Source organism: Schistocerca nitens, chromosome 1 (assembly GCF_023898315.1).
Source record: "Schistocerca nitens isolate TAMUIC-IGC-003100 chromosome 1, iqSchNite1.1, whole genome shotgun sequence".
Lineage (NCBI taxonomy): Eukaryota > Metazoa > Arthropoda > Insecta > Orthoptera > Acrididae > Schistocerca > Schistocerca nitens.
This window is the reverse complement of record NC_064614.1, coordinates 1,201,800,069-1,201,823,066: the sequence shown is the minus strand read 5'-3', so window position 1 is coordinate 1,201,823,066 and position 22,998 is coordinate 1,201,800,069. Positions and strand designations below refer to the sequence as shown.

Genomic DNA, 22,998 nt, shown 5'->3' with positions numbered 1-22,998 from the left:
TGTTGTTATCTTCACTCCTTAAATATCTATTTGAGCAACAGTTTCACATGTTTATTAAAAATATGTGAATATGGCAATATGCTGGTTACTTATAGGCATAACAATATTATGAAAAGGAAAGGTGCCACTAACCATATAGTGGAGATGCTGAGTCACAGATAGGCACAACAAAAAGACTGTTACAAATAAAGCTTTTGGTGAGTAAAGCCTTCATAATGGGACCTACTGTCTGGTTTGGAAATCTTAGCATGGTGAAAAATGATTTTTATCTTTACTCCTGCATTATTTACATACCACAAAGGACTTTCCATTACCAGGTTTAAATTAAAGTTTCCTTATATATTATATAAAATTGTAATTGAAACTTTTGATTTTATTTGAGGAAAGTTGTCCTTAGCTTTGTGAGAAAACCACAAAATAATGTTTGTTTTTCTTACACTTCAAACCAGACAGCTGAACAAATGGGCAGTGATCCAGGCATTGTGGGAAGGAAGAAACGCAAAGCACCAGCACCTCCAAATCCCTTCACAGGTATGGTTTGTAATGCATGAAGGAAACAATATAAATTTAATTGAGAAATGGCTGATTACAAAATGAATGTTTTCTGTTTCTCTAAAATATATGTGCTGTATGTCATCTGCCATGGTGTAGCAGTTAAAGCTGCCAATGTGTGGGTTACCAGCTCGATTCCTGGCTCCTGCAATTCTTCATCACTTAAGATTTATAATTTGTAGATGGTTCTCAGACATATTTGTTTATGGAAGATTGGAATTTGCTAGAACATTCTGAGTACGTACAATCAGAATCATTCTGTGCTGAGGCAGGCAGTTCAGTTCCATGTGTGATTTTAAACATGCTTTCAGTGTGAAGAGTTAGTTCTTATTGCAGTCAAAAATCTGATTCTACATGACAGTATTATTAATATAATAGAGGGAAACATTCCACGTGGGAAAAATTATATATAAAAACAAAGATGAGGTGACTTACCGAACGAAGGCGCTGGCAGGTCGATAGACACAAACACACACACACACACACACACACACACACACATATATATATATATATATATATATATATATATATATATATATATATATATATATATATATATATAATGACAGTATTATTAATTATTTTTCTGTTTTAAAGCTGAAAGCTAGCAGCTGGTGCTTACTGTGCAATTGGACCATATAAATACTTCTGTAAAAAGACAGTGTTTCTACAGTATGAAGTGATTCACTTAGACTCCACACTTTCATTTGGGAAAAGTAGGGTTTAAATCTCTTTTCACCTGCCTGTGTTTAGGAGATCTGTGATTTTCCTAAATAACTTTAGGCAAATGCCAAGTTGGCATCTTAAACAGGCCAGAGAAACTTTTTTTCCTCAGTGTTTTACAAATGAGCCTATGCTCTCTTTCTAATTACCTAAATATAATCAACACATTGTCTGCCCCCCGTAGCCGAGTGGTCAGTGCGACAGAATGTCAATCCTAAGGGCCCGGGTTCAATTCCCGGCTCGGCCGGAGATTTTCCCCGCTCAGGGATTGGGTGTTGTGTTGTCCTAATCATCATCATTTCATCTCCATTGACGCGCAAGTCGCCGAAGTGGCGTCAAATTGAAAAGGCTTGCACCCGGCGAACAGTCTATCCGACAGGAGGCCCTAGTCACACGACATTTATTTTTATTTTATCAACACATTAATCTCTTACTTTACTATATTCTATTCAGTGTGTATTACTGGTAAATAATTACTGGGTTCCTTTAACAGCTTTAAAATTAACTTTTGCCATGAAATGTGGAATGAGCTTTAGTTTTCACTGGGGAGTTCTTAGACATTTCTGAACAATTCGCCAGTTCTTTAAATTAATTACTACCTATCTATAAATGTTATACACTTTTAATTGAAAGTACTTGGATAAACAGTGAGTAAAAATAATAAAACCATTAACTTTTTGTGCATTCTGAAAAGAATTAACACTTTATCGAAAATGAAAGTAAAACTTTCTCAAAACGGAATCGCATGGAACTAAAATAATTTTCCAAATTGGACAAGTTTCTGGGTTACACAAAACTCTCTAGGCTATATAAAATTTGCCAGGTGTCAAGCAAATAAGTATAAATTTGTAATTATTTACATATTTATTTACCCTCACTCCAGCACAGTAGGTTTTCATTTATTGTATATTGTACAATAGAGCACTAGTCTATTACACTAACTGAGAAATAATATGGCATTTCTGTATTTTTACTCTGACTTAAAATTTGTTTATTGTTATATGTATTTACATGTTATTCCTTTGTGTGTTTACTTTAAGTTTCACTTTTTTGCCACATACCAAGGAGGGAAACCTCTTTAAATTTCTTGTTAAAATTTTTTTTAAGCAATTTTCGGCACTGTGCAATAGTACCAACAGGTTGGAAGAAATTGTGTGTGCTGTAAATTGCTAACATTGTTCATGCATGCAATAACTTCTTCAGGCATATTAATTTTTCTAAGGACCTCATATTGCTCTTCTTCTTCTGTTTCTTTTTCTTCTTCCTTTATTTCCAATCATCTTCTGTATTGTGAATTCCTATTCAATCTGTTGCTGAAGTAAAATTGGAGTGAGTTGACAGAAAGTCATCACTTCAAATGTAGTCTTCTACACTATATGCAATAATATTATGAAAAGAATAGTTGCTACTCACCATATAGTGGAGATGCAGAGTCACAGATTAAGATAACAAAAAGACTGCCAGACAGTGAGCTTTTGGCCAACAAGGTCTTCTTTGGAAATACACACACACACACACACACACACACACACACACACACACACACACAGTCGACCACAGTCTCTGGCTGCTGAGTCTGGCCTTAGCGAGAGCAAATGCTTTTGGCTTCTTCAACCCTAAGAATAAGAGAATGCATCAATAATCACCTCTAATGGGATTTGGACCCCGGGTGCATTTGTTGTGTTAGGCTGGTTGAACCTGGCAGGAACCAAGTCAATGTCACATTTAATAACTCGACTTTTGGGTGGTGGATTGCATTGTCTAGGAAAAAAACTTGGTGATTTCCTTTTTTCATTAAAGCATTGAAAGAGCCCAGCCATTCTTCCATAACACTACTCACCATCCATACCTTTTTATTGCTTCATCCCCTGACTGGAAGCTTACTGATGCCAATGCTTCGAAACGACATTGTTTTGCACCTTTCAGATCACCAGTGTCTTCTCCATTTCATGTAACATGTGTCCACATGGCAGTACAGGGAGTCTTTCCATGACCCTTTTTCAACCACTGCACTTTTCACCTTGAATTGCTAGAGATTTTGAAGGCAGTGCACAATAAAACAGTTTGGTTTCATTGGCGCTGAACACGCCTTTTGGATCATAATTTGTAATTAGGTTGTACAGTATTGTCTTCCATTCTGTTGCTACACTTTCCTGCACATCCTTAGCTTCTCCACACACTTCGTTCCACACGATGCCATGCCTGGCTTTGAAACTGTCCAACCATCCTGTGGATGCATTGAACTCCACATTTCCAAGCTTTTTAGAAACTTTCACTGTGCAACATGGGTCCAGCCAAAGGTAAGTTTTTTGCCCGTGTGCTTATGAACCATTTCCACACTATCCAATTAACTTCTTCATTTCCCATCTTCTTCGCGTTTCTTTTAATTTGCCTGTTCCCTTTCATCCATTCATCCCGTATTTTATCCTTGTTTCTTAAAGTGCCATAAATTTATATTTTACCACATTTGAGACACAACGTTATTTCATGCATAGAGAATTTGTCTGTCTCTCTCGCCCTGATTACATTAATATTTTCGATAAGTGTTAGCGACACATACTTTCTGTTTGACACCATGTTATCGCTTAAAGTGGTACTAGTCAACTGAAACTGGTAGAAAATAATGCAGACAATGCATTCTTCAATGTGCTTGACCTTGTAGGGTAAAACCATTATTTAACGGAACAACACCCACATCTTTCACTGCACAGATTGCAGCAGAGTGTTAGTAGATGCACAGGAATATTCCAGTTTGCACCCACTTACATCATTAATAATGGAAAATGAGAAACACCACCAAACAGAGCACTTGCGAAAATAACATTTCCTTTGATGTACCGACACTGCATGTAAGTGGTTCGTTGTTGAACAGAGCAGTGCAGTTTGATGTCCACATCTGCAGTACCACACCGTAATATTGTAGCAGTGAATAACCTCCATTTCTGTGTTAGACACATTCCACTTTGTACAAAAAAAATTAGCATATAAAAGTGTAAAGAGCGCATCGAACTGAACGTGTATGGTTGGGCAGATTTCTGAATTATACACATTCCAATTTGATCAAGTTCTACTGTATTAAAGTATAGAAAATGGGCATCTAATTAATAGTCACTGAAAACAAGAAATATCGGAGCAGATCTAATGCACACAAAATGAAAAGATGGTTTAGTCCTTCCATTTTTTGTAGATTTGAAATAGCTCCTTTACCAGGAGAAGCTTTGATTCAGGAACTGAGGCAAGAAAAAGTAAGATGAAGACCCACTGCTGTGAAGGCAAAAATCACTAAAAAATGGGCTAGGAGTGAGACAATATGCAGGACTAGAGACAATGAACTAACAGCCTAGTTTCAGATTTGAGAATGCTAAGAATGAGATGCCATTAATCAAGCAGTCAAAGATGATTTGATCGAAGGAAGTGTTCGTTTTGTGTTTACTGCATGCAGAAATCAACCACTTGGAGCGCTAGCATCGCTGCAACTGTCTGACACACAAATTTACATGCTGCGTCACATATATAACGAAATTGATAGAAATATTCAGCATTCTTCCATGACATTTAATGATGCAGTAAATGCATTAGAAATAATTAAACAATTTGTGATGTGCCACAATGTTTTTGACGAAATAATGACAGAGTTAGCCTGTTTTGATGGTACAGTGCACGCTATTGCAACATCAAAGAAAAAACAAGCAAAAATTACAATTTTTTTTACAAAATGACTTTTCTTCTGTGTAGAGGTTTACATTTTTCTTTATATCTTTGTTAAGTATGGTACCGAGTAAGCCGATGTAACATTTTATTTACTGGATTTTTCATTTGTGTTTACCAATTAATTTGATAGTATGGTGCTATATTTCATTTATACGTTTTTCACACTTATACAATTTTTTTTTCTGTAGTCCATTGAAAAACATATAAATGAAGTTTTACTGTATTACCTTCCTTCAGTAACATTTTATCAGTGGATTTGCTTTTGTACTCTGGTCCTTGATTATGGGTTTACTTCAAGTCAAATGAAGTAACATTTTCACAATGTCATTGAATCATATTCATACAACACATTTTAATTGGACAAACACAAATCCACAAAAAGCTACACTGTTCAGTGTGATTAGCAACATAAATTAAAAAGTGTAAAATTGTGAATGGTTACCAATTTTCTCCATGGAGATACTCAGTGACAGACAGTCAGCATCTGTTCTTGCACATGCTGCATTATCTCTGAACAGCTTGAGCCTTATAGCATTCCATGCATCTTTTAATTTTTACATACAACAGAATTTTTAATGAAAATAAAAGACTTCTCGGAAATAAGCCACTCTAATATCAACCATTCAAATAAAAAAAATTAGCTTTACTTCCTCTTGAGCATATTAAACATTGTGAACTTTGCAATAGAACTTAGCACTTATTGTAATGTAAACTGGGACTAAGTTTTCACCCTCTCAAAAAGTGTATGTTGAAGGTATGAGTGTAAAGAAAGGTGTACATAAGGATAACCACAAGTCAGAAGTCTTGAGCAGTGGATAGTAATATAAACTTGAAGCTTGACATTACAACTCAGGTTTCAAACAACTTTTATTTCTCTTCAGAAGGTTATTATGAGTCTTTGATGCAACTGAATTTATTAACGAAAACACCATTGAGAAGATAACAGGTTGTTTGTGGGAATATTTGTGTGTGTTGCTGTTGAGGTAATTTTGTTCTGAAAGGATGGCAAATGATGTAAGATATTAATGTCACACTGTAAGTGATCTCATGGAAGTGTATATTATAAGTAGGAGAGAAGATCATGACTAAGCATATTGTTAAGGGCAGTAATGTTTAATTTTTGTACTGAATATTCAATTCCTGTTGACTAGAAAGTGAATAATATGTAATCTAGTTGGATAATTTTGAAGTAAAGAGCAGAGTTTTTAAAATGTATTTCAAACTCTGCTAGTTATTTTTTAAAGGGAACCATTTCTCAAAAAGTACGTTCAGTGTATATTGCATACTTGAAGCATATTTAGCCTCTTTGACATTTTGCTAACAAAGAAGTAAATATGAATCCTGTTATCTTGTACTTACATACAAATTGCTCATGTCACTGCGTTCTACTGACACAATTGCAACAGTTGTTAATCTGTGCATGTAGGCAGCCAAACGCAACATCAAGCCAAAATGATTTTACTGTATCAAATGGTAGTAATACTGTACATTCTTCCTATTATCATCCTAATATGTGCTGAACAACCAATAATTTGTGAATTTTTTTAAGATCAAGCAACAAAAGTTTTTTTTTTTTTCAATAAAGTTGTACATTAGCTCAGCAGTTAAAATTTTATCAGTGTTATAATTAAACCTTCAGAAGCAAATGTCCTGAAAGAGGCTAGTTAACTTGCTTATTGTCTTGTCCCAGGTGAAGTAGATTATGAACCACCAGCAGAAAGCAGTTATGATGCAGAAGAGGACCTCAGTGCACAGGACCTTATAGATTTCTCACCTGTGTATCGCTGCCTGCATATCTACACAGTCTTAGGATCACGTGATACCTTTGAGACATACTATCGTAAACAGCGGAAGAAGCAAGCACGACTTGTTCTTCAGCCTCCAACTAACATGGTAAGTAAAAACAGTTGTTCAGATTTTCAGTGAAATTGCACTGTTAGTATTTCAGAACATATTGATGAATCCTTACAAATATCATAATATTATCACATTTATTTTTCAGTTTTGTCTAAAGTAATAAGGTAACAAGATTGCAGTGCTTCTTCTAAAACATGAGAAGCGGAGAAGCGATTTGGCAGAAAGAAAATGAGAGTTTAATGCCCTTTTGACAAGCAGAGCTCAAATTCAATCAGTGGGGGAGGATTAAGAGGGAGGTAAATCAGCCCTGTCCATTTGAAAGGAGCTGTCCTTGTACTTGCCATAATTAGTTGAGGAAGCAACTAAAAACATACAGGGGATCTGAACAGCTGCCCTCCCAAATATAAGTCCAGTTTGCTGACCATTACCCACATCACTTGGTAAGAGATTTGGAGCTACGACATTAACATTGCACCAACTAACATTAGGTCTCTTTTTTTTTTTTCAGAATAGAAAACCACTCAAACCCTGAATTACATAGATTATAATGTTGAATTACATTTCTCGTCAGTTATGTTCAAAATTATCTCCATTTTGTTGACCGTCTACATCATTGTGGTAGTTTTGTTACAATTACCTCAGCTTTCTACTGAGGGAACTTCTTTGTGAAATCAGTCCAATGTACATAAATGTTTGCGAGATGTTACAATTCAACAATGGAAAATCCAGGATAGAATGTAACAGTGTTATGAAAAGGATAGTTGCCCCCCCCCCCCACTCTCTCTCTCTCTCTCTCTCTCTCTCTCTCTCTCTCTCACACACACACACACACACACACACACACACAAATGCAGTCTCTGGCTGCTGAACCAAATAATAATTTTCTGTGTGTGGCATTACAGACTAATTTTGTATAATAATTGTCATTAATACCAGTACAGATGTGCTGTTGGTATACATAGATAAGAACATTAGAGAACATTACATTGTACATTGAATTCATGTTGGTGCAGAGCTTATGGAACAGGCATTCACTCATCAACAAGGGTATTATTATAATCCCATTACTGGAAGAATGAGCACACCTGCGTCATGCAGAAGGCTTTTGATTCATCATGGAAGTTTATGGGATCAGTAAAAATCGAAAGTAAAATAATATGTAATAAGGGCCAGTCGCACAAATAAATCATTTGGTTTCCTCCAAATATTGAGGGTAGAGAAAGTTTCTAATTTATTTGATTTTTATAAAGTGCAGGAGATAAATAAAAAAAAATGGAGATGGTCTTTGATCTTAACTCGTAGGCCATTTATCTCATGCTATCATCAGCATCAATTGAAATGGAGTGCAGTAATAATAACAACTGGTCATTAATTATCAATTGTTTTATTATGGCAAACCTTATTCAGGTGTGTTTCTTAGGCATGTGGAACTGTGGTGCAAAGATCAGAAGCAAAGTGTTTGTGTGGTGCTATGTTTAAAAATACATGACCATACTGTTGTAAAAGAGTATGGTTTTGGGAGATATGTACAGGTATACAGTATGAAGGTACACACTTGATGTGAATTCGTAAATGCGTCACATTAAACATCAACTACAGTTCACAACAAATATCAGACATACACTTAATCTATTGTGAATTCGTAAATGCATCACATTAAACATCAACTACAGTTCACAACAAATATCAGACATGCACTTAATCTATTGCTGCACATTTTGTTTTGTTTACATACATGATCAAGACAAAAAGACATTACATGTTGTTGTTGTTGTTGGTGGTGGTGGTGGTGGTGGCAGCGGCAGTGGCAGCGGTGGCGGCGGCGGCAGTAGCAGCATCATGTCTGATGGCTAGTTTGATGCAGCTCCATACTACTCTATCCTGCACAAGACTCTTGATCTCTGAATAACTACTGCAATCTACATCCTTTTGAAATGGATCAGTGTATTCATCTCGTGGTCTCCCTCTACAATTTTTGCCCCTCCTTCCAATACTAAACTGGTGACCCCTTGATGCCCCAGAAAGTGTCCTTTAACCAGTCCCTTCTTTAAGTCAAGTTGTGCCACATACTTCTTTTCTCACCAATTCTATTCAGTACCTCCTTGTTAGTTGCATGATGTACCCATCTAATCTTCAGCATTCTTATTTAGCACCATATTTCAAACATGTCTATTCTCTTCTTGTCTGAACTGTTTATCATCCATGTTTCTGAAAAAGGCAACTTTCCAAATATCTTCAGGAAAGACTTCCTAAACTTTTATATTCTGTGTTAATAAATTTTTTTCTTCATGCCATTGCCAGTCTGTTTCATATCTCCTCTATTTTAGTGATCATTGGTTATTTTACTGCCCAAATAGCAAAACTCATCTACTACTTTTAGTGTCTCATTTCCTAATCTAATTCCCTCAGCAAAGCCTTATTTAATTCAACTACATTCCTTTACCCTTGTTTTGCTTTTGTTGATGTTCTTCTTGTATCCTTTCAAGACTTTGTCCATTCCAGTCAGCTGCTCTTCCAAGTCTTTTGCTGCCTCTGACAGAATTACAATGCCATTGCCAAATCTCAAAATTTTTATTTGTTCTCTCAGAACTGTACTTCCATCTCCAAATCTTTCTTTGATTACTTTTACTGCTTGCTTAATGTACAGATTAAATAACACTGGAGATAGGCTACAGCTTTGCATCACTCCCTTCTCAATCACTGCTTCTCTTTCATGCCCTTTGACTCTTATAATTGTCATCTGGTTTCTGTACAAGTTGCAAATAATCTTTCACTCTCTGTATTTTACCCCTTCAGATTTTCAAAGAGCGTATTCCAATCAACATTGCTAAAATCTTTCTCTCAGTCTACAAATGCTATAAACTCTTCCATGAGGTTGGCTTCTACAATTTTTTCAATTCTTCTGTAAAGGACCTATTTTGCAGCCAAGACTTATTAAACTGATAGTCTCATAATATTAACATGTCATCACCTGCTTTCTTTGGAATTAGGGGATTATCACATCTTTTGTGACGTCTGAGGGTATTTTTCTTATCTCGTATGTCCTGTATACCATGTGGAATAGTTTTTTTATTGCTGGTTCACCCAAGGATCTCAGCAGTTCTGAGGGACTGTCTTCTGCTCCAAATGCCTAGTTTCAGCTTAGACCTTCCAGTAAACTGTCAAAAACATCTTGCAGTATCGCATGTCCCCTCTTATCTTCATCTTCCTTTTGTATAATAGTGACTAAAAGTTCATTTTCCATTGTATAGCCATTCTGTACATTGCGTGAACATTTCAGCCTCCCCTTCTTTGCTTGATACTGGTTTTCCATCCAATCTCTTGACATTCATTCAGCTGTTTCTCTTTTCTTCAAAGGCCTCTTTAATTTTCCTACTTGTAGATACAGTGGAACTTCGATTTTACATTCTCCGATTTTACGTTTTTCGGATTCTACACTATAAATTTGTAGCCCCTGTGAAAAATTCATAAGATCAATGCAAAAAAATTCCTGTTTGTACTTTTCTTTCAAGTAAGACTTAGTCATTTCGATGTTCTTACTCAAAATCTCACTTGACTTCATCTCATTTTCTTCCTATTGACATTTGATGTGACTAAACAAGTCATAAGTGACACAAAAGACATCTGGTTCACACCATGAGTGATTGCAGAGTTAAGGGAATATTTTACACTGTTGCAAAGAGGGGCAACATGAAAGAAGAAATGCTGACATAATTCTTTATTGGCATTGCCAACACAACTTGCAACATTTAGCTTCACTGTGCAATTATGATGGGTTGAGTATATTTCAGACTACTTTTTGCAGGAACTGATGTAATCATAATGTGGTGGCACTGAAAAGGCAACAAGGAATGAGACTATAGATTAGTCAGTCGGTATAGCATCAAGTTGATGTTTATGGCTATGTTAGTGAGAGGAGAATCTCAGTTGTAGCAAGAACTCTTTAGGGGAATATATTTGTGATTGCACAATGTGCAACATATTTGTGACAAGGAAGAGTATGAATGTTATTGCTCATCATTTCAGTTGCAGCGATTTAAGCTGTCCTTATAGTTTCCTACCTAACCACACACTCATAAATTGCCACATATTCGGAAATAAAAAGCTATATATTTGTGACACAATATGCATTCCATTGCTGTTCGTTCCATTCACAGGAAAGTAAGCTGTCCTCTTAGGTTTCTGTCTAACCACACACTCGGGAATCACGACAGATAAACAGACAGATATTTATCTCATCTCTAACCAGACAGAAATGTTTAACAGCATTGAATATTGCGGAACATATTGTATTATGATCATAATGAATGTGATAACAACACTAAGTTTAAAAAAAAATTGGCATGCAGCAAGTTGCGAACCTGTGATCTCTAAATCAGCTAACCATGACATTATACATTATGCTTCAGGTTCCTCTTCTGAATTTTGTACTGTGCATTAGTTATCATAAAATCTCTTGAAGCCTTACAGCATTGATCTTTATTAATTGACATTTAATGATAAGTGTGACATATTTGTGATATACATTCAATGCACCATTGCTTTGAAGTGGCATACTGTGCACATACGCTTCACACTGTGAAGGAAATGAATATGCACACAGTTCACACAGGGGTCATTCAGAAGTGCTCCTAAAAGTTGATAGTCAAAAACCCACCAGTGACAGTAAAAGTGCAAAAAGTAGTGTGAAGTTGCGTCCACACTGCCACTGGAAACATGTTTTTGCTGGAAACATTTTTTCCTACAGTATTTCAAATCTGTTTCCAACTTCGTTTCTTGCCTCTGTCCAAACTGGCAGTGAACATTTCTCAGTGTATTCACATCATCTGCAATGCTATTTGTTGCTTTGTTCTCGTATTGTCTGCCATGTCATGTCCAGAGATGAGGAAACTGTAATACATGAGCTGCATTATTAATACTCAAAGATTCACACAAACACAATGACAGACGTCATCATCATTCATTCTTTTTTTAAATTTATTTATCATGATTTGTGGCCTGAAGGCCATAAGCATCTCCCAGTGTTGCGTAATTTTACAGAATAAGGTTGCTTTTATTAAAGTATTTCGTAATTGGTTTTAAAACTATGATATTATTTTGATGGAAAGTTTGTATAGTAGTTGGTAATGGTTCATAAAATCAGATTAGTTGTTGTAAGAAATTGATTTGCTGGTTTACATACAGTCGTCATATTTGGTGAGCAAAAACATACCATAGAATAACTGTTGGGAAAAACTTGCTAAGTATGGGATCTGAGTATGGAAGACAGCTCTAGTTTCCATAATTTCATGTATGTCTTCTAACAATTTTGAATTTGTGGCAAATATGGTATCACCATTTCTTAAAAAAAGATAGAAATTTCAGCAAAGCAATTACAACCAAATTTTTATTTATTTTTTTAATTTTTTTTTAATTTTTTATTTTTTTCCCCAACAGGAGCTTCATTCCTGAGCCTTGAGTATTTATTTCACATTTCGAAGCAAGCTATGATGATAGACAACCTTATTTTGTTTTATATGCAGTCTTTCTCAATATTCTACCAGATGTAGCAGCAGTTTTCTGCAGAACGTCTTGTTTTATTGTTATTCTTGTACTGCTTGCTTCATATAGTCCACAAGCAGATGTCAATCTGGTACAATGATAGCAACTCCAGAGTCCTTGTCCACTGCATTTTTCCCTTGGAAAAACTTAATACAGCAACAGAAAACAATCACCTATGCCTAACACCTCTATACAACAAACAGCACGATGTGAAATATAAAAATGTACTTGCGCTGTGCAGCGGTCACATGCAGCAGCTGGCTTGAAACATTGTTTCCTTTGATCTCTGCTGACACTGCTGTGGATAGTTGCTTCCATGTTTTGAAAGACGTTTCCAAACAATGGGCATACCAAGTAGCCAGAAAATGTTTCAAAAACATGTTCCAAGCTTAGTGTGTATGCGGCTTGAAGTCTACTAGACCCAATTAAACTGCCATTGGCTGCAGAAGCAGAAAACACACACCAACACATGTTAGATTCTGATGCCTTTCACCATTATTCACAGTTTTTGCTTTAATTCACCATGATATCTTGAAAATTATGTTTTGATGTATAATTTGTGGTCGTAGTATGTCGGAAAATAGCTCAGTTACCTTGTACACAGATACCAATTTCAATTTTTTAATGAGTTTTTACTTGCTGTTACTCATCTGTGAATTTTTAAGAACTGATTAAATTCATTACCACAGATTATAGAATTTTGTACTATACATTAAATTTCCTTCACTTATATAGATTTTATACAATTGGTGAGGATTATGATTTTTAATTATATATGTCAATTACAGTTGTTTTTGCTCATATTTTGGAGGTTTTAACATTTTCATCAGTTCTGCATTTTTCTCAGTTTTACGGTTTTTAATTGTGGACCCCACAAAAATGTAAAATAGGTGTTGCACTGTGTCTACACTATGTGATCAAAAGTATCCGGACACTGCCAAAAACATTGGTTTTTCATATCAGGTGCATTGTGCTGTATAATGTAACATATTATTATTATTATTATTATTATTTTCTTTTCTTTTATAACATTGACATAAAATGAAAGAGGTAAATAAATGCTCTTCTATTTTTTAAATTACTTTAGATTCGTCTGTCGGTGTCTTTACGTGATAGCGGGGGAACATATTGCAAGCTCCACAGAGTTAATACTGTTAAAAAGTCCATTCATCTCTATACGCGATAGCAGGCGGACATATTGCGAGTTCCATCGAGTCAATATTGTTAAAAAAATGTGTATTGCAACTGTACATTAAAAGTTGTTATCAAGATAGCTAAGTTTATTCGCACAGTTATTTCCTGTTCATTATTCCGCGCCACACTGAGAATCCTGCATCAAGAGGATTGGAGCTAACAAGAAGAATTTGCGTGAGCAGAGGAGAGTTGATCCGGAACCAATATTGTCATACCAAATATCCCTGCACAATAGTGGTAACAAAAAAAGGATGTACAAAAAATTTACGAATGTTAAATGCTGAATATATGTATTGAATATTGAAGGTCTGTTTATATTAGTGCCAGTTAAAGTTCACCCAGAATGTGAGTATTTCCAAATATTTTTCCATTATTCTTTCAAAATTTTCCTTTTGACTATTTAAGCACCAAATATATATATCACATTCTTATTTTCCCCCTGCCACTACTCAGCTGCCACCTACTGCCAGGTACTCCATATCAATGATCTCAATAATCATTAGACATCATGAGAGAAAAAAAATGGGGCACTCCGCAGAACTCATGGACTTCGAACATGGTCATGTGATTGGGTGCCACTTGTGTCATATGTCTGTATGTGAGATTTCCACACCAGTAAACATCCCTAGGTCCACTGTTTAAAGATATAGTGAAGTGGAAACGTGAAGGGATATGTACAGCACAGAAGCGTATAGGCCGACCTCGCTTGTTGACTGACAGAGACTGCCGACAGTTGAAGATGTCGTGATGTGTAATAGACAGACATCTATCCAGACCATCACATAGGAATTCCAGACTGCATCAGGATCCACTGCAAGTACTATGACAGTTAGGCGGCAGGTGAGAAAACATGGATTTCATGGTCGAGCCGCTGCTCACAAGCCACATATCACACTGGTAAATGCCAAACAGTGCCTTGCGTGGTGTAAGAAGCGTAAACAGTGGACAACTGAACAGTGGAAAAATGCTGTGTGGAGTGACGAATCATGGTACACAATGTCGCAATCCGATAGCAAGGTGTGGGTATGGCGAATGCCCAATAAACATCATCTGCCAGTGTGTGTAGTGCCAACAGTAAAATTCAGAGGCTGTGGTGTTATAGTGTGATCGTGTTTTTCGTGGAGGAGGCTTGCACCCCTTGTTATTTTGTGTGGCACTATCACAGCACAGGCCTACATTGATGTTTTAAGCACCTCCTTGCTTCCCGCTGTTGAAGAGCAGTATGGGGATGGCGATTGAATCTTTCAACATGATAGAGCACCTGTTCATAATACACAGCCTGTGGCGGAGTGGTTACACGACAATAACATTCCTGTAATGGACTGACCTGCACAGAGTCCTAACCCGAATCCTATAGAACACCTTTGGGATGTTTTGGAACGCCGACTTCATGCCAGACCTCACCAACCAACATCAATACCTCTCCTCAGTGCAGCACTCCATCAAGAATGGGCTGCCATTCCCCACAAAACCTTCCAGCACCCGATTGAAAGTATGCCTGTGAGAGTGGAATTTGTCATCAAGGATAAGGGTGGGCCAACACCATATTGAATTCCAGCATTACCGATGAAGGGCACCACGGACTTGTAAGTCATTTTTAGCCAGGTGTCCAGATACTTTTGATCACATAATGTATCTTTAGCCTGTTATAAGTTCTTCTATAGGCTTGTCATCTAATCAGCTTAGTAATTTTAAACTTTCTGTCACTCTCATTGTTTAGGCTTTTATATTTCCTTTCATCTGCTTCATTAGTTGCATTTTTACATTTTCTCCTTCCCTCAGTAAATTCAATATCTCCTTTGATATCCAAGGATTTCTACAAGGCCTTGTCTTTTTACCTATTTTGTTTCTCAGCTTTGTTTACTATTTCATCTCCCAGAGCTACCCATTCATCTTCTGCTGTATTCCTTTCCCCCATTGTAGTCAGTCACTCCCTAATGCTCCCTCTGAAACTCTCAGTAACCTCTGATTCTTTCAACTTATCCAGGTCCCATATCCTTAATTTTCTTTTTGCAATTTTGTCAGTTTTAATCTACAGTTCATTGTGGACAGAGTCCACATCTTCCCCTGCAAATGTCTTACAGTTCAAAATGTAATTCCAAAATTTGTCTTACCATTATACAATCAATCTGAAACCTTCTGGTGCCCCCAGGTCTCTTCCATGTATATAATATTCATTCATGATTCTTAAACCAAGTGTTAGTGATGATTAAATTATGCTCTGTACAAAATTCTACCATGCAGCTTCCTCTTTCCTCTCTCCTGGTCCATTTTCACTAACTTTTTTTTCATGTGTTCCTTTTCTTACTTTCTAATTCCAGCCTCCAGCACAGTTAAATTCATTATTAGACATACTTCTGCATTATCCCTATTTGATTTTGTATTTATAAGCCCATGCTCACCTGACCAGAAGTCCCTTTCCTCCTGCCATGAAACTTCCCTAATTCCCACTATATGTAGCATCAACCTATGTCTGTTTTTTGCATTTTCTAACCTACTTGCCTGATTAAGGGACCTAATATTCCATGCTCCGACCTGTAGAAAGCCATTTTTGTCTCTCTTGATGAGATGTCTTCTTGAGTAGTCCTCCCCGGAGATCCAAACGGGGGACTATTTTACTGTCAGAATACTATATCCAAGAGGATGCCATCATCATTTAACCATAAAGTAGAGCTGCATGCACTTGCGAAAAATTACAGCTGTAGTTTTTCCTTACTTTCAGATGTTCGCAGTACCAGCACAGCAAGGCCATGTGGGCTGATGTTACAAGGCCAGACAAGTCAATCATCCAGACTGTTGCCCCTGCAGCCACTGAAAAGGCTGCTGTGGCCCTCTTCAGGAATCACTCTTTAGTCTGCCCCCCCCCCCCCCCCCTGCCCCCCAACAGATAACCCTCTGTTGTGGTTGCACAGCTATCTGTATTGTTGAGGTACACAAGCTATTCCACTGTGATGAAGGCCGTGGTTCATGGGGAGGATACATTACATATAAAGAGGAAAATATGTACCTTTTGGTGGGTACATTCAGAAAATTTACTGTTCCATATTTGTTGGTAACTTTCCTATCTTCCCTCAACCATAAACTTTGCCAGAATAGGGTGGCTTGATTGCCTTAACAATATGGATAGACATACTGTAGGTGCAATGGTAATGGAGGGGTATATGTGACGAAGCCATGCAAACCTGTGCCTCCTAGAGATGGGCAGCAGCATTTTCAGTAGTTGCAGGGGCAGCAGTCTGGATGATTGACTGATCCATCCTTGTGATATTTAGGCAGCATTACTTTGCTGTGTTGGTACTGCAAAAGACTGAAAGCAAGGGCAAGCTACAGTCATTATTTTCTATGAGGACATGCAGCTCAACTGTGTGACTTAAACTGGCTGTGGCACTGAGTAGTGCCTTTAATCCCAAAACTTTTTTCCATCAGGTCAATGATTATCTGATGAGTGAAACTGGTTATAGTAAATCAGACTGTGTGCAGCCTGATGCCGTTTCATCTGAATATGAATTATAGTGGTCACTATGTTCCCAGCAGGCCATATCTGCATGTGTAAAATGTGGAAGGCTTTATTATCTTATTTTGTTAATGAAATTCAATCAGTAACGATGAAATTCAGTCAGTCTGAAAGATATAATTGTAATTATATGCACATTCCTTTTGCATATTTCAGACTGGTCTGCAGATGATCATTACTTATTGAAACTGATCATTAAGTTAAATGAAAACCTCTTAAGTAAAAGACTGGTTTAAATACTACATTTTAGAGGAAATCTTATTGGTCACTTTATGAGCAATCTAAGTGCAGCTTATACTTAGATTATACTTCATTTTTCTAATGATTAGCTTAAATTGTTTTACAAAACAAAAAATTACAATGTGTTCTATGTTTCAGATTCAAAGTTCATTAACTAGTACTTTCTTATGTTGTGTATTTGTAATGTCTTGTCATTTCTTCAATTAATTGAGAACCAAATCGTGCAATATTAATATTTCAGCATGAAACACTTGCCGGATATCGGGCATACATCCATGGAATTGTTGGATTCTTCGTTGTAGAGGATCATGTTTTGAACACAGGGAATGGTCTTGTGAATCGAACATACCTGGATGAGGTTTGGAATATGGCTCGATCAAAGATAATCAATACTCTGAAAACTCATTCAGTAAGTAAACTTTATCTGTGATTAGTTGTTTCACCACCTGTTTCATTCCTTTTGTATTCTTTAACAGTTTTTTATTCATGTTTGGTATATGAAAGAAGTTTCTTAATTGAAATTGATTTGTTAAGGAACAGAAATTAATTTGTATGTTGATCAAATTTTCAGAAACTTTATCATTAAAGAGGTCCTCTTTATTAGCAGCCCCATGAGCTTGAAGACCAGTATCCTATAAGCAGTTCAAATGGTATGCAAACATCCAGGAAAATTGGTCTCATTCTTGAGTTAGACTGCATTTAAAAATGGATGTTCCATACAGGTGTCTTGCTGAGACATCAGCACCTTTCCTAAGCCCACCCCTCAAAGATAGCCAATTACGTGTCTTGTGCTACCATTTTATCCGCTCCTGAGCACAGCAAGTTTAAATGCCGCACCTGTCTGGTGTTTCACATACATGGGAACCATCATACTAGAAGAGTCCAGGATGCTATCTCTCATGGCCTGCATATGCTGAAACATCCTATCAGTAAATGTTTTTTATATATCCATCTGTGGTACAGTGCGTTACCATGTTCAGTACACCTTGGCTACATTCACGTTACACTTGCAACACTTCATCAAAAATGATACAATAACAAAAGTCCATATTGTATTGAGGGTACGTGAACAATAATTATATCAGCGGAATTCCAGAGCCACAGACGTTGTCATGCAGCTACCTTGTAGCTGTACAGATTTGCTCAGAATTTGTTTATTCAAGGCTAAAGCATCTCATTGTTTCAAACTACCATATTTACCCAATTAGGTAAGATATGGTTTTTCCAAAATTTGTCATTCAGAAAATACAGGGTTGTCTTACATTCACAGATTAAACTATTGATGCAAAGTTTAACATTTTTACCATGTTTAATAGAGTGTATAAGGATCGTCTTACACTGACAGTTGAAGCTTTGGCTGTTGAGGTCACATGCAGATTTATTTTGAAGAATTCAGAATGGCAGGGCTGGGCAAACAATACTCGCTTTCAACAGACTCAAGATTTCCCAGTATTCTGAAGCACTCAATACGGTATCAACACTGTTGAAACAACCACATGACATTTGACTCACGCACTGCTAGTGAAGGGATAGACGAGAAACTATGAACTAGCCTCTACAACAGTCTTTTGCTCTGCTTAAAACTTGACGATTTTGTGAAAGACAGTGCTATACTCTATCATCTTCCAAACTCTTGTAGCATTTGAACAGGTTTCCATAAAATTTCTCATACGTGTATTGATATTGTGTACAAATATTAATGCTGCATTTTAAGTAAAGGTAACATTCAAAAGCAGAAATATTGACTTTCAAAAAAACATTACTCGATTGTGAACCCAGATCAATACATTATTTGATTATGAGAGATTGTCATGATTTACTAAGTGGGTTGCAAATGAGAAATTCAGTTGCTGTTCTCGTATTAAAATACTGGGTTAAAATTTTACCAGCTTTTAATCAGCCTTAGAACAAGATGGCATCTTTAAGATGAAACAAGGAGGAAAATTAATCCACATTTAAATTTCCAACAAACAAAAGAAATCGCATTCAACTGATTGTCATTGTTGTTGTGAGAATGAATTACAGTGGCAAGACCCATTGTGGAGATAGTACCAACGAATGTCAATATATCACGGGATGAGTGGAATGTACTGAACTGTGACTGCAATCTTTTATTTATTTGTTAGTTGCTATTGTAACATATGACTTGAACCCTGGAAGATATTGCAGTCTGCGTTTCATACCTGCTCAAGCATAGCACTAAGGAAGGGGTGAAGAAGGAACAGTGACACCAGCTTGACCGACAATAAGATGAGTACGGGAAGGGGAGTAGTGAGCAGGCAGCAAATTGCATCATATTTTCAACCATGGGAATCTATACCACACATTTTTGCTTTTATACTGCAGTTTGCCTGAATCCATTTATGGTCAGAGTTGAATTGATTTTAAAATTGGAGAAACACTTGACAGTAGTATTCATTTCTGCAGGAGGTGTAAGAGTTTGGGTAGTAGCAAGTGGTGTTTTGTGCTGCGATACTGTCAGTGCTCACTGTGACGTGTGATGGCAATGAAATGTGGTGTGCCAGCTGCTGGTTCTATGCAGCCAATGAGAGAGCAACGGGCAGATGATCGTTTGGAATCAAGAGACATTGTAACATCCTCACGTCAGCACAGAAGTGAAATCCAGTAAGTATTCAGATCGAAACAGCTGTGTTCTCAGGCCCCACCATAACAGCAACCTCAGAAATTGCGACATATTCAGATGAAATAGCCAAATATCATCAACAATGAAGATATAAATTTCATGTCCATCTATTAAGATGATGATGATTCAAAAATAGCAGTACCAGACAACAGGTTTAGTAAATGAGAAATGTAGGAAAGAAAGTGGACCACAAATTTATGTACACCATATCAACACATTGCAATGCGTTACAGTGACTGACAAGGTCAGTGTCTTCATCCTGATTTTCATATTCACTTTTTTTTTCCTTGTGAAGAAGCAGTCACAATTTCAGCATCACTCATGTATTAGAAGCCGGGTTCATATGCAGTGATCTTCTAAGGACCACCCTCTCTTGGCCACTAGAAAAATTGTGTGTTCCTAATAAGAGCAAAAGAACAGACAGACAGGCAGTCTTAAAACTTTCTTTTGCAAAATTGATTGAAACTACTGTTCTCTACTCTTACCAGGTCCTCTTTCCTTCCTAGTATTAAATTATTTAAATAAATTTGTCCTTTGTTGTTACTTTTGAATATGAAAATTGAATTTCACTTTTTCATCAAAAATAAAGTATTTAGTGCTTTGGATCTTAATTACTGTCTTCTTGGCTGAAAAAGAGTAAATTATTAATTTTGCAGTAATGTGTGGCGTCTCTGGAGTGCAATCGAGCACACCCGAGGTTAAACATCTTCTTAGCAGCCAACACAAAGAGAATCTGTTCATTCCAAAAGACTGTGTTATTAAACAGGGATCGCACAGTACTACCTAGAATTCCAAATCCTAAGTCTTCTGCTTGCTTGCACTTTGTATCGTAATTACTAGGAAAGGAAAGATGAGCATAATATTCACTTCAGAAATAAGAAAAATTTTACCTTTTAAGATAACAGTTATTATTTCATAAAAACGTTCTTCTCAGTGCTCAACTATTAGAGTATATATTCAGCTTCTTACAAGAACCTATATTAACAAAAATTAATATTTTCTGATATCTCGCAGCAATGTCGGCTGTTGTTTCTTTTTTTAACAGTAGAAGTACACTTCCTATGAAAATACGTCCTTCCCTAGTCAAGTCTACTATCAGAAAAAAAATCATTAGTAAAGTCACAGAATACATAAGATTGTTAAAAATCATGGAACGCTAACAAGCCAATGATGTTATTTACAGTGCTGCGCTCTCGCAGGCAAAAGCGATAATTCGGCCTATTTATTACTCAATGTTTTTCCATTGCGTCTGTTTCATAATGTTCCACAAAGCAATTAAAATATAGTCTTGCTCTACCAAATAGACCCCTTTTACAATATTTTACTGCTAAATAAACTGAATATTATTATTGGAAAATGTGTTTCAAGCTGTTGCAGCACTCAGTGTTTAGATTTATGCCACAATTTGCATTATACATTATGAAGTATCTTCAGCTGCTTATTCAAGTTTTCTTCTTTGATATCTTCAAAACCATTTGAACCCATTGCCAGATTCATTATTTGTGCAGTTGTTTCTTCATCACCGTTACCTTGAAGATCATTGTAAAAGTATATGATCCCACTTCTTGTCACCAATTGTAAATGTATACAGGGTTAGGGAAAGGGAGGAGGTGGTTGTTGCATATGCCTCGTGACAACAGAGTGCAAGAGCTTGAGTGGTCGGGCTGCTGTTAAATGACAAAACAGCAAATCAGGTAGAATAAAGAGGATGTATTTCAATTTACGGTGTACAAGGGGTGCGCTTAGAGTCATATGTTACTAGGTTTAGGCCAGTCTAGGAGGTTGAACAATTAATGGAAATGGGCAATGGAAGGAGAAGTGGTTCATGTTAACTTACATTGGTGGCCGGTCATGAAAAGCAGAGCCAGAGGCACTCTGCCTTCCAAAAAGACGTCTGTTCTGCTCGAGGTCTGGATTACAAGAGAGAGAAGCAACTGTGTTCTGCACTGCAGAACACTCCAGCGTCCGTACACGTGATCGGTATCCTGCGCATGCTATTGGCTAAACCAATGGCATGAATTTGCTAGCAGTTTCAGCAGAGGGCTCAAGGTGTCTCTTGTCAGCAGCTTTAACTGGACAGAACTGCCTCGGTTATGAAAGACAAGCAACTTGTGTCACGTAGGCATGGCCTAAGTTACTCAGGGAGAACACTCTTAAAGATTTGACTGGGCCTTTGAAATAAATTTTTTAAACCAATTTCCTAGAATATTCCTTGGCTGGCTGCCACCATGTACATCATTTTCTTCTCTATTTGGAAGAATTTTCCTCCATGATTGAAATTGTGTATGTTGTTTGACTTCCTACCAGGTATCAGAAATTCCATCTATTGTGTCTGGATCTATCAACTTTGCATAAATTAGCATTCTCAGTAGACCAGACTGGTAGTATTGTTTTATCGATGCAATTGTGCCCTGATCCATTGACTGTATAATACCATTCACATTCAGAAATAAAAGCGTATGAGAATCCTCTCATTGGGATGTAAAACAGGTTACAAAGCAATAGAAAAATCTTCTGCGGCTTCTATAAATTGCTGAACTTTGGGTACAAAATGTGTGTGGAACCAGTTCTTGAAAATTTCACTATCCACGCATGCTCCGTTTAAGTTGTAATAATGCAGAGGAATCCTTAGCTGTGATGTCCTTGTAATAGAGAACAATCTATTGACACAATCAACATGGATTAAGAAAACATCGTTCTTGTGAAATGTAGTGTTGTGTACATAGTTCCGCGTAGTCAGCGTGTACACAACTTTCCCACTAGAGTGCGCCTCGCTAAGCACAACAGCGCAGGCACAGTGCTCGTCTGTCTCCGCAGTACGAGATGGTGCTGTCTTAGAGACGGACCAAATTCTGCTTCTGCCGATCCGCATATTAATATGTAACGCAGCCAATGAGATTGCTGCTAACGTAGAACCTTTTCTCCACGCGGAGGTAATGGAATATATACTGTTGATTGCAAAAGTTAAGACAATGACATAAAAAAAACCAAGGCTAATTGTCTTTTTGTTGAAGATTTA

At 36.9% G+C, this 22,998-nt stretch overlaps 1 protein-coding gene across 3 annotated transcripts in view; it reads left to right on the top strand.

Moving 5' to 3' along the window:
- LOC126201088 (exocyst complex component 6B) overlaps positions 1–22,998 on the top strand; it is a 155,271-nt gene that overhangs the window by 61,656 nt on the left and 70,617 nt on the right. For all 3 annotated transcript variants that reach the window (XM_049936762.1, XM_049936760.1, XM_049936761.1), the window contains exons 6-8: positions 450–531; positions 6,680–6,882; positions 17,577–17,744. In XM_049936762.1, the coding sequence (XP_049792719.1) occupies positions 450–531; positions 6,680–6,882; positions 17,577–17,744 (453 nt within the window). The remainder of the gene's footprint in view (positions 1–449; positions 532–6,679; positions 6,883–17,576; positions 17,745–22,998) is intronic.